Source organism: Pipistrellus hanaki, assembly GCF_964339955.1.
Source record: "Pipistrellus hanaki genome assembly, chromosome: 4".
Taxonomy (NCBI): domain Eukaryota; kingdom Metazoa; phylum Chordata; class Mammalia; order Chiroptera; family Vespertilionidae; genus Pipistrellus; species Pipistrellus hanaki.
Window position 1 is genome coordinate 88740761 of NC_140506.1, and position 12769 is coordinate 88753529.

General features: G+C 46.3%; 1 protein-coding gene across 3 annotated transcripts in view; it reads left to right on the plus strand.

The window, feature by feature from the left end:
- Positions 1-182: 182 nt before the first annotated feature.
- ANKS3 (ankyrin repeat and sterile alpha motif domain containing 3) overlaps positions 183-12769 on the plus strand; it is a 36202-nt gene continuing 23615 nt past the window's right edge. The window contains exons 1-5 of one of the 3 annotated variants that reach the window (XM_084882310.1): positions 183-425; positions 3353-3560; positions 5731-5929; positions 6124-6245; positions 10216-10297. In XM_084882310.1, coding sequence (XP_084738436.1) covers positions 3391-3560; positions 5731-5929; positions 6124-6245; positions 10216-10297 — 573 coding nt within the window. In that variant the 5' untranslated portion in view covers positions 183-425; positions 3353-3390. Of the gene's footprint in view, positions 426-531; positions 553-3352; positions 3561-5730; positions 5930-6123; positions 6246-10215; positions 10298-12769 lie in introns of those variants that run through there. The other 2 variants (XM_084882311.1, XM_084882309.1) reach the window with 2 other exon arrangements.

Here is a 12769-nt window from a genome sequence, read left to right on the forward strand (position 1 = left end):
AGCCCCCGCCCCGCCTCTTTCGGGGCGGGGCGTTTCTTGCCTCTTTTGCAATGGGATTGGTTGCTGCCGTTCGTGGAGGGGCGGGACAGGCGCACTCTCCCAGTTCATTGGTTGTAGAGGGCGTCCTTCAGAGAGCCACGCGAGCTGCCCGGAAAGTCCGGGTGTGGAACCAGCGAATTTCCACCACGCTCAGAGCTGCTCCGCGAGTCCGCGAACGAACGGACGTCCCGGCGTGCTCTGCGCCTCCGCAACCACTTCCGGGGCGGGAGCAGGGCCGCGGGTCCAGCCGCTGAGGCAGCCGGCGTGGACGGGTCCCGGACGCGCGCGGCGCAGAGTGGGTCCAGCCGGAGGAGCGCAGCAGCCGGCGGGTGTGCAGTTGGTGGCGGCAGCTAGCCGGAGGCGACCCAGGACTCAGGCCCGCGCAGGTAGGACCCACGGCGGCCCCGCCTGGTGCCGGCACCTGCTGCCCGTCGGCGCAGCCCGCGGCGGGCGTCCCAGCCTGCTGCTTGCTCGGACGCGGAGCTTTCGCCTCTGCAGCTGTGGAGCGGGAAGGTGAAGCCCCGATCCGTGTAGGGTTGCTGGAAGGACACGGCAAGGGACGTCTGTGCTGGAGGTGCTCCGGTTCTTCCCTAGGGACCCTCCTCAGAACCTGAGGAGATTGGATGCCCCGGCTCCGGGGAAGGCCAGCGAACTAGGACCGCAGGGGGTGCCCTGGAGCTTATGTAGATCTTTTCCCTGTGGGCGTGACGGTCGACCACCGGCATCTTTTTTTTTTTTTTTAAGTTAACATTTTGCTTATTTTTTAAATAATGGTACTTACTGTTTTACAAAATGGACAGAGCCAAACGGTAAGAGTGAAAAAAGTTCCTATCCCAAGTACTACTTCCTGGAGATAAGTTCTGGAAGCGATATGCAATAGACATTTTCTAAAAGTATTAAATACAGTCATGTTGCGTTTGGCAGCGACAGGGTGAAAACGAAGTAATAATAGCTTTACGGTCCCTTCGCATCCAAATTCTCTGTAAGCTTCTTGAGTAGGGGCCTGGTTCTGATTATCCCTCAGCACTCTTCAGGGCGTCAGACATGTGAGCATCCAATAAAAGGAGAGAGAACATGGGCCCCACCCAAGAGGAGGCATTTGGGGTAGAAGAGACACACCCACAGGAGGCTTGGGGGGAAGGGGGTGTGCTTGAAAGTAGCTCTGAACTGACACTCAGCTTTTTTTGGCTTTTAATCCAGGCTCTGTGGGGCAGGACTGCTCAGGTTGAAGGCTCACACCTGCAAAGTGAGAGCTGCTTGAGCTCAGGCCCTGCCAGCTGTGAAAGGTGGTGGATCCAGGAGGCAGGTTTTGCTCTGAATTTTGTTGCCTGTAGGCCCCATCTCATGTACACACACTCTTGCAAAAGGCCTACAAATCTTTTGTCTCCCAGATGGGCAGTTTCTTTGTTGTCTTGGCCATCTCGGCTGTCTCCTGGGGGCTTGGAAACATTCTTTAGTAGAGAGTGAGGTCCCAGCGGCATCTGTGGTACCTTTAGGCCTTCTGAATTGGACTTTGCCCTTCTTTGTTTTTTCTTCCTATTTCACCCAGAGAAGAATAGGAGACAGATGTCACTCCTGGACCTGAGGGTTTTATTTTTATTTTTATTTTTTATATATTTTATTGATTTTTTTTACAGAGGGGAAGAGAGAGGGATAGAGAGTTAGAAACATCGATGAGAGAGAATCATCGATCAGCTGCCTCTTGCACAGATGTGCCTGCAACCAAGGTACATGCCCTGGACCGGAATTGAACCCGGGACCTTTCAGTCTGCAGGCCGACGCTCTATCCACTGAGCCAAACTGGTTTCGGCTGGACCTGAGGGTTTTACTAAAAAGCTAATGACTTGCCCTTGATTTGGGTAAGATTCCCAGACTCTTCCTGGTATTGTCCTATCTTTCCCATTTTCAAGGGATGAGTAGGAAGATTCGTAGTTACTTGACATTTGCTGAACACCAACCAGATCCTAGTTCCTGTGGTAGGGGCTCTCAATTTTTTACAAGTTTTATTTGTTTAAAACAATGTACATACAGTAGAATTCACTCCATTGGTGTCCAGGTCTATGAGTTTTGATAAATACATAGAGTTACACATCCACCAATTAAGATGCAGAACAGGTCCATCACCCTCAAATTCCCTCCTGCTAGCCCTTTGTGCACCCCACATCCCCAGCCCTTGGCACTACTAGTCTGTTCTCCAACTATTTAGTTTTATTTTTTCCAGAAAGTCATATAAATGGAATCGTACAGAAGGTAGCCTTTGCGTCTAGCTTTTAGCCCAGTATGTTTGAGATTGGTTCCCATGTTGTGTGGTATGTTGTGTGTATCAGCTGTTGTTCTTTCTGTTTAACGTTGAGTGGCATTCCATCCTATGAATGTGCCACTGTTTACTTGGTCTTCCATGTGTCTTGAATAGCAGCCCTTTTGAGATATTATGTGTCCATTAGACAGTGAAAAGTAGGATGGGAGATGCCAATAGCAGAACTAATTTATTTTAATCCTCACCAGAGGATATATTTCTGTTGTTTTGTTTGTTTGTTTGTTTTAGGGAGAGGAAGAGAGAGACAGAGAGAGAAAGACATCGATGTGAGCGAGAACCATCCATTGGTTGCCTCCTGTTTGTGCCCCAACCAGGGATGGAACCCGCAGCCGAGGTATGTGCCCTGACTGAAATCAAACCTACAACCTTTTGGTATAAGTGATGATGCTCCAAACAACTGAGCCACCTGGCCAGGGCAGCAGAGCTAAATCTTGATCTCTAAGTCTAGGGTTCTTTCCCCCACACCCAAGAGCTGATTTGGTCCACTGACCCAATTAGCATTTCTTTATTAACCATCCAGGAGGTTTTCAGGCTTCTTGAATTCCTGGAAAATACCCTTTCTAGAATGCACGGCCTGAGGATTAATGGAGGGAAATAACACTGAAGGTTATGAGTCACCATATATGCTCTTCTTTTTCTATCTGGTGACAAGCTCACAAAATCATACAATTAAAAAAAAAGATGTTTTTATTGATTTCAGAGAGAGAAAGGGAGAGGGAGGGAGAAATAGAATCATGGATGAGAGAGAAACATCAGTCCGCTGCCTTCTGCATATCCCCTACTGGGGATCGGGCCTGCAACCTGGGAATGTGCTCTCAGGGAATTGAACCAGTGACCTCCCAGTTTATGGGTTGGGGCTTAACTACTGAGCCACAGTGGCCGAACAAAATCAATATTTAATGTAAGAAAGTTGTCTAAATCAGTCCTAGGTTGTTACATAACCGCCTACTGTGGGTATGAGTGTGATCGTCTTGTTTTATTCCCTGGAACCACCAGGAAAGAAAAACCTAACCCCTGGACCTCCCTCCACAACGATGTCGGAGCTCAGTGATGAAGCCAGTGAGCCAGAACTCCTGACCCGCAGCTTGTCTATGTGGCATGGGCCAGGTGCACAGGTCAGCTGGGAGCAGCTGGCCATCCCCTTGGATCTCCATACAGCTGCTTCCATCGGCCAGTACGAAGTGGTGAAGGAATGTGTGCAGCGGTAAGACATCTTGGGAAATAATTCTCCTCAGATTTTGAGGACCATCTCAGTGGCCTCAACTCCCACATAGAGATATTAGTATGCTAACCACGTTCATAGACATTTAGTACATATGGCCTAGATTAACCCTGCTTCTCTCAGGCAGTTGCGGATAATGGTTTATGCTGGACTCCAATTAGGAAGGCAGTTTTTATTCCTAGGAAGAAAAAGCTAAATTTTTTTTCATAGGTATAGTTAGAAACATTTCCAGCTTACTTTAACCAAAGTAATTTTATGGTTTCTTACTAACTGCAAAAATGCTCAAATAAAAATAGAAAGCAATGTCCTATGACCTTTTAGTAAAAGGCGAAAGATTTATGCGGTCTGAAGAGAAACCAGAGCATTGTCCTATGACCTTTTAATCCCTGGTGACCTCCTCTTCCCTCCAGCATCTGCCAAAGAGGAGGAGGAAGAGGGGAAGGGAAAAGAAGAGGAGGAGGAGGCCGCAAGGTTCATCTGCCCCTCTGGAGGATTGCCACCTGGACTAACTGCCCACATATCATTTTTACTCATGTTATACATATATTTTTTTTAAATGTATTTTATTGATTTTGTACAGAGAGGAAGGGAGAGAGAGAGAGAGTTAGAAACATCGGTGAGAGAGAGTCATCGATCAGCTGCCTCTTGCACACCCCCCACTGGGGACGTGCCCGCAACCAAGGTACATGCCCCTGACCGGAATCGAACCCGGGACCCTTCAGTCCCCAAGCCGACGCTCTATCCATTGAGCCAAACCAGTTTCGGCATGTTATACCTATATTAAGTCCCCATATAACAGCAGGGGTCCTTGGTTGTCTTGTTTGTAGTACAATGTGATCTGTACTGTAATTTTTGGAAAATAATCTGTCTCTTCACCTTCACGCCCTTCATATCCACCACACGTGCTTATATTTTTATTACTCATCGATAACACAGAAATGAACTATGTCCATACCTACATGTGCCTTTTCCAGTTCCTGGGGCATCAAAGTTAAATTGTGTTGAAGCCCCAGATTTCCAATGCCCAAGTCATAGCCATCACTTAAAAAAAAATCTGGCCAGTCAAGTGCAAGTGCACTGTGGTGAGGGATATCATTGTACTCCTGCACCAGGTGGCCTTGGGATTGTGTATCTCCCCCCCACTCCAGGGTCACCAAAACCCCATTGATAACGCTGCTATGGTGTTTTGGGGCTTTTAACTTTGGTATTCTGGTAAAATGCACAGTCCAGATGGCTCCACAGAAGAGAAGAGGGAAATGTTTGTGTTCTGATGGGGATTGTGATGCCAGCCAATCCTGAGGCTTGCTCACGATAAGATAGACTGAGGATCCAAGATGTTGGAAGCATTAGAATGGGGGGATTGGGCTGATGGGAGGTGTGAGGGCCTCAGATATGTTCTGCCAAGGGTCAGGTCCTTCCTCCTCCATGTGGAGTTGAGTGCTCCATCAATGAATGTCACATGGTGAGGACAAATTGGTCTTCATGTGGCTCTCCCAGCCAGTGGCTGTTACTGCAGTCCTGGAATCAGGACCTTTGAGAATGTCTGTATGGGCATTCCAGAGTCAATAGAAGATGCTAGTGAACGGTATGGTTTATTATGTGCACACCTATGAGAGGCATAAGCCTTGTGGATTGATTGGCAGATTGAATAGCTCCACTGGAGGCATGGATGGTGGAAGAGGAAGGGCTGTGGGGCATAAACTACAGAAGATGTTCCTGGAAGTGGATGTTATTTCCATACTTGGGAAGCTCACATTTTTTTTTTTTTTCCTGTAGGAAATGCTTTTCTAGAAATTTAATGGAAATCAGAGAGAAAGATAGGATTATTTGGTCACGGGTTTTCTAAGAATGTTTCTGTAGGGTAGGATGACAAAGGGGAAATCAGTTGCAGTGGAACTCCATCGTCTAAGTCTCCTCCTCTCCCCCCCAGCACTGGCTAAGAGACTGGTCTGTTGGTGGAAGGTAGTCAAGGCTCCAGGTCAGGATTTCTCGATCTTGGCACTACTGACAATCTGGGCCAGGTCATTCTTTGTGGTGGGGGCTGTCTTGTGCACTATACGATGTTTAGCTTCATTCCTGGCCTTGACTCTGGCTCTGGTACACCCACATGTGAGATGGCTGGGCATGGCTAGCATATCTTGCATTTGTTTAGGAGAGAGGTCGATTTGAATAAGAAGAATGGTGGTGGCTGGACCCCGCTGATGTATGCCTCCTACATTGGACACGATACCATCGTGCACCTGCTGCTCGAGGCGGGCGTGAGTGTGAATGTGCCAACCCCGGAAGGGCAGACTCCCCTGATGCTGGCTTCCAGCTGTGGCAACGAGAGCATCGCCTACTTTCTTCTCCAGGTGAGCTACGGGGGGGCTCAGGCCCGGAAACCTGAGGGGCTCCTGACTGCTCTGGCAGAGATGTGAACCACTGCAGGCCATGGTGTGCGTGTGCGTGTGTAATCGCTTTGATTCTTTCAGCATGATGACCAGGAGGGCACCCGCCCCATGTAGAGGAGACGAGGCCGTAACAAGCGTTCTGTGTTCTCTTGAAGCAAGGCGCTGAGCTAGAAATGAAGGACATTCAAGGCTGGACTGCCCTCTTCCACTGCACCAGCGCAGGACATCAGCAGATGGTCAAGTTCCTTTTGGACAGCGGAGCAAATGCCAACGTGAGGTGATTACCAGGTCTTAAGTAGCCATAGGAGTGGATATAGTCACATCTTACTCTGAGGGCAACTATATAGGCAGCTACAGGCAACCCCTCCTCCATATGAGGGGTTCAGACAAAGTGGCAGAAGAGACAGTCCCATTCAGGTTTAGGAGGCCTAGAGACAATTCTCGCCTTTTTACACATCTGTCAGGTAACATTGGGTGCGGGGCTTTAAGCTCTCTGAGCTCAGGACTCTTTCCCCCTCCGCACGTGGGAGCTAGTGCTATGTGATTCTTTCCCTTTCCCATGTGGGAGTCTGTGCTTGTTCTTCAATAAGTTTCCACCTTTACTATAAAAAAACAAACAAAACTCTCTGAGCCTGATTTTCTTCATCTGAAAACAGAATAGCAATATCTATGTCATAGAGTTGTTAGAAGAATTACGTTATTTTTTTATTTTTTTATTTATTTTTATTTATTTATTTATTTTTTTTAATAAGTTTTTATTTTTCATATTATTACAAATGTTCCTTCCCCCCCACCCCCCACCATTGCTCTCCTCCACCAGGTTCCCACCCCACCCTCTGCCCTTTCCCCTCTCCCCATTGTCCTCATCCATAGGTGCACAGTTTATGTTCAGTCTCTTCCCACGCCCCCCTCTCCCCTTTTCCCCAAGAATCATCAGTTCACTCCCCTTCCATACCTCTGATTCTATTATATTCAACAGTTAATATTGTTCATCAGATTTTTTTAATTTCCTCGGTTTTTAGATTCACTTGTTGATAATTACGTATTTGTTGTTCATAATTTTTATCTTGTTTACTTTCTCTTCTGAAAGAACCCCCTTCAGCAATTCATATAATTCTGGTTTGGTGGTGATGAACTCCTTTAGCTTTTTTTTATTAGTGAAGCTCTTTATCTGGCCTTCGATTCTGAGTGATAGCTTTGCTGGGTAGCTTATTTTTGGCTGTAGGTTCTTGCTATTCATCACCTTGAATATTTCTTGCCATTCCCTTCTGGCCTGCATGGTTTCTGTTGAGAAGTCAGCTGACAATCGTATAGGTGCTCCTTTATAAGTTACTACCTTCTTTGCTCTTGCTTCTTTTAGTATTCTCTCTTTATCTTTTGCTCTTGGAATTTTAATAATGATGTGTCTCGGTGTGGTCCTCTTTGGATTCCTTTTGTTTGGAGTTCTGTGCGCTTCCTGGACTTGTAAGTCAAATTCTTTCACCAGGTGAGGGAAGTTTTCTGTCACTATTTCTTTCAGTATGTTTTCGATATCTTGCTCTCTCTCATCTTCTGGAACCCCCATAATTCTGATGTTGGTTCGCTTGAAGTTATCCCAGAGGTTTCTTACATTATCTTCAATTTTCTGGATTCTCTTGCCTTCTAGCTTCTGTGGAGGAGTGTCTTCTGGCTCTTTATGTTCCAAATCTTTGACTTGATTCTTGCGATCTTCCCTTCTGTTTTTAGGACTCTGTAGAATATTTTTTATTTCAGACAATGTATTCTTTATTTCTTGTTGATCCCTTATCATTTCTTGTTGACTCCTTATTAATTCTAGTTGATCTCTTTTCATATCCTCATAGGCCTTATCCATCTTTTCTAGGAAATTCTTGAAAAACCTTATAAGCGTAGATTTGAACTCTATATCCAGACGCTTTTTGTCCTCCATTTCTTTCGTTTGTGATCTATTTTGTTGTCGCATTTCGCAGTTACAGATGGGACGGGGTTTCAGGGTGGAGCCTGCAGCTTTGGCTTCCGTCAGCCCCGCCCTATGCGGGTCCTTCAGTGCTCGCTGCCGGCGCCTCTGAGAGAAAGGTGCCCTCGATTTTCGCCTGCTGCCAAACAGTCTATGCTCTCCCACAATGAGCCCGGTATTGGGGTTCAGTTCAGTTGGAAGTGGAGTTGGAGGTGGCGTTCAGAGCAGTCTGGAGCCCCAGTCTCCTTCCCGTCAGGGCAATCCCGCGGCACAGCTGACCGTCCCTTCTCTGGGGGCAGTGTGCGCGCCTCCGGGACCTCCTTTCTCCGCTACCCCGGGGTTCCGACTTACAGCCCAGCTCCCTATGGCTGAGCCTGAGTCCCCGGGGTCTGGCCCAGATCTGGGGTTCAGAGCAGTCAGGGGCCCAGCACAGTCGGAGTTTTATCTCCTTTCCGCTAGGGAACGCCCGCCAGGCACTCGGCCTCCCTCCTCTCCGGCTCCGTCCTCTCCGCGCGCCCCGTGTCTCCGTACCTTAGGCTTTTACAGCTCCTCCGTGCTTCCTTCTGGTTTTCTCCTTGCTTCTTGTTGTAGGATTTCCAGTCAGTCGACTTTCCTGTAGTTCTGGGTAATGTCCATTTTATATTTTAGTTGTATTTTATTAAAATTGTTGTGTGCGGCTGCGGCTAGTTGCCTACCCGAGCAGCCATCTTGGATTCTCTCCTATTTTTTTATTTTTAAAATATTTTTATTGATTTCAGAGAGGAAGGAAGAGGGAGAGAGAGATAAAAACATCCATGATAAGAGATAATCATGGATCAGCTGCCTCCTGCAAGTCTTCCACTGGGGATTGAGCCCACAACCCAGGCATGTGCCCTTGACTGGAATCACACCTGGGACCTTTCAATACTCAAGCCGATGCTTTATTCACTGAGCCAAACCGGCTAAGGCAATTACATGTTATTTTATGTATGTCAAGGGCCTAAGAGTGGATGGCATTTAATTGAAATGCATTAAATGCTAATTCCTTTCTCTTTCCTTTTGGCCTTATCAGATGAGGTGTTGCTTTGAAAACAGTCATGAGTTTTATAAGCTGGAAGGGATATTGTCTAAAGCCTGTCATGATGATAATCCCCTTTCTTTTCTTTATTTTTATTGAATTTATTGGGGTGATATTGATTAATAAAATTATTCAGGTTCCGAGTATACAGTGCTACAATACATCATCTATATGTTGTATTGTGTATTTACCACCCCAAGTCAAGTCTCCTTTCATCACCATTTATCCCTCTTTACCTTCTGTGCCCTCCCCTCCCTCCTGCTCTCTATCTCCCCTTTCAACACAGCATCCAACTGGCCCTTCCACAGCCCTCAGTTGATGTCATCTATTATGATATACACCATAGTTTTACATGTCACCAAGAAAGAAAAAAATACCACTAATTAAATTGCAACTCACCTATGGATTTTGAGACACATTCTGACTGCAGAGATATTAAAATGTGAAAACAGTGTGTTTTAGAATGGCAGAAATCCAGTATTTAGCTTGGTTTCTGTCTTCTAGACCAGCATGAAAGAAGTGAGGATTAAGGGGCACTCTGAAGACAGTGCTGAGTTAACCATAACCAAGCACAGAAAGTAAGCATTGGGTACCAGGTGTAGCAAGAGCAGGTAGATTATTAGTCTCGGAGCTTTGGGGAAGATACCTGGAGGATACTGAACTGAAAAGATAGGGTCTGAATAGGTGGATGGGAGACCTAAGCTTTCTGTGAACAGTGAAGGGCAGTAGCTACCTTTTGCAGGCGTTTCAAGTGGAGACTTAAGAGATAGCAGGTGCAGACAGCTTAGAAGGAGTGAAGTAGGGAGACAGAATGTCTTTAGGACAAAATACTAGAGTGGGGTGGAAACCAGAGTTTATGAAGCTGGTGTGTTGATAAGAACTTTTCTCATCTTTTCCCAGTAATTCTTTCTCAAGGGAGACCTCTGCAGTTAGGGATGGGTGACTTTGCATCAGCTTGGTTTGTTTTTTTTAATCCTCAACTGAGGTTATTTTTTCCCATTAATTTTTAGAGAGTGGAAACAAAGGAGGGAGGGAGAGAGAGAAACATCAATGTGAGAGAGACACATTGATTGGTTGCCTCCTGTATGTGCCCTGATTGGGGGCCAAGGATTAAACCTGCAACCCAGGATGTGCCTTTAATCACTTAGGAACACCAGCCAGGGACATCAGCTTGGTTTTGTTTGCTTAAGGAAAGAACTCTCTTCTAATCATTGGACTGTGGCCTCTGTCTTGCAGGGAGCCAATTTATGGATTCACCCCTTTGATGGAAGCAGCTGCTTCTGGCCATGAAATAATTGTGCAGTATTTTCTGAATCACGTAAGTGACCCTCTTTGTTAGCTTATAATTTAGTTATAGCAAGTGATGAATCATCACTGAAGTATCTATATATATAAAAGCCTAAGCAACCTTTATAATTAAATGACCAATTGACCAGTTGCTATAATGTGCACTGACCATCAAGGGGCACAGGAATTGCCCCTGGTGGTTAGTACTCTCCCATAGCCAACCTCCACAGCTCCTCCCCCTGGCCAGCCGGCTCCCCCATCAACCTTTGGGGGGCGTGGGAGAGGGCTGGCTGGCCAACCTCCTGTGGTCCCTCCTCCTGGACCCCAATCAGGGAAAGGGGATGGTAGGCCAACTCCCGGGGTCCCTGCCCCCTGCTGGCCGGCCCCCCCATAGGCCTCGATCACCAGCCAGGCCAAGGGACCCCACCCATTCACAAATTCATGCACCAGGCCTCTAGTTAACTATACCAATTTTCTGCTATGTAGAAAGAATTGCTCTTTATTATTCAATACATTTTCATTGAGAATCCATTGATGTCAAGTATTGTGGCACTTAAGCATTTAAAGGTACAGTGATGAGTAAAAATAGACACCTCTTCCTGTAAGAATTTTTAAAATATTGTTTGAAAAGTATGGAAAATACATTTTTTTAAAAATCCCAATACTTAAAGAAAAGTATATAGAATAAAAAGGCAAGGATCTTCCCTTTTCAACCACTCCCTGCTCCTCCCCAAGATGCTCACTTGGTTGGATAAAGAGACACCCAAGGACTTTTCTTGTGCTTAGAAAGGCATGTCTAAAGATACCTGCAAAAAAAATGCTTTTTATTTCGGACAAAGTGGAATTTTCTTGTATATTTGATCTGCAGCTTTTAAAAAGATGATTTAAAAAAGAAAAAAGATCACTTAATATACTATAGACATCTTATCCTTTTTAAAAAATATATATTTTATTGATTTTTTTTTACAGAGATGAAGGGAGAGAGATAGAGAGAAACGTCGATGAGAGAGAAACATCGACCAGTTGCCTCTTGCACCCCCCCCATCGGGGATGTGCCCGAAACCAATGTACATGCCCTTGACCGGAACTGAACCTGGGACCTTTCAGTCCCCAGACCAACGCTCTATCCACTGAACCAAACTGGTTTCGGCTGTCTATTGTATTTCTACAAGAGGGATTACTGATGCTCACATTTTAAATTTAACGGGTCCTAATAAAAAAAATAATTAAAAGATGTGTAAAAGGATCCAAATAGACATTTCACCAAAGAAAATATATAGATGGCCAATAAGCATGTGAAAAAAATACTTGACATCATTAGTCATCAGGGAAATGTAAATCAAAACTCTTAGGATGTCTATAATGAAAAAGAAATGGACTATAACAAGAGTTAGTGAGGATGTGGAGAAATTGGAACCCTCATGCATTGCTTATGGGAAACAGTCTGGCAATTCCTCAAACAGTCAAACATGGTAGTTACCCTGTGATTCAGCAATTCCACTCAGCTACATAGATAAGAGAACTGAAAATATGTCCATGCGAAAACTTAAACACAAATGTCCATAGCAGTGTTATTTATAATAAACAAAAGTTGGAAACAACCTAAATTTCCATCAGCTGACAAATGGATAAATAAAATGTGTTATATTCATACAAAATTAATCAGAAGGCGTTGGTGGTATAGTGGTGAGCATAGCTGCCTTCCAAAATTAATCAGGCATAAAAAGATGAACCTTGAAAATAATGCTCAGTGAAAGCCAGGTGCAACCACATATTGTATGATTCCTTTTATATGAAACTGAGGCCCAGTGCACGACATGGGTGGGGTTCAGCTGGCCTGGCCCCAACAGGGACAGATCAGGGCCGGGCCTGTCAGGAGGAGACCATGGTAGGCCTCCCAACCAAACTCCCTGATCAGGGCTGGGCCAGCTGGGGGGAGGGGCTGCGGGTGATTGGCTGGTGGGCCCTGTCCCTGATTGGGGTGAGGGGGGTTATTGGGGGTGTAGCTGGCTGGGAGGGGCTGCAGACTGATTGGGGTGGGGTGGGGGGGCAATCAGACGTGGGGCCAGCCAGAGGGAGGAGCTATGGGCCAATCAGGGGTGGGGCCAGCCTGGAGGGGGGAGGAGAGGTTGAGGGGTAGGGAGTTGGCCAGCCACCCTACCCTTGATCTGGGTGGGAGAGTAGAGTCAGGAGCAAGGCTGGTTAGGGGGAGGGGCCGCAGGAGATTGGCCGGCTGGCCCCATCCCCTGTTTGGGCTGGTTCGCTGGCTGCAGGAGGTGTCATAGTAACCAGTGGTTCTGGTCATTCTGACGGTCTCTGGCTTTTTTTATATATAGATGTCCAGGATAAGCAAAGCTATAGAGACACAAGTAGATTAGTGGTTGCCTCGGGCTAGAGGGGCTGGGAAGATTGGGGAGAGGGTGGTGGTTAAGGGATGCAAGATTTCTATTTAAGGTGATGAAGAAGTCCTGAAATTGATTGTGGCGATGGTGGCACACCATTG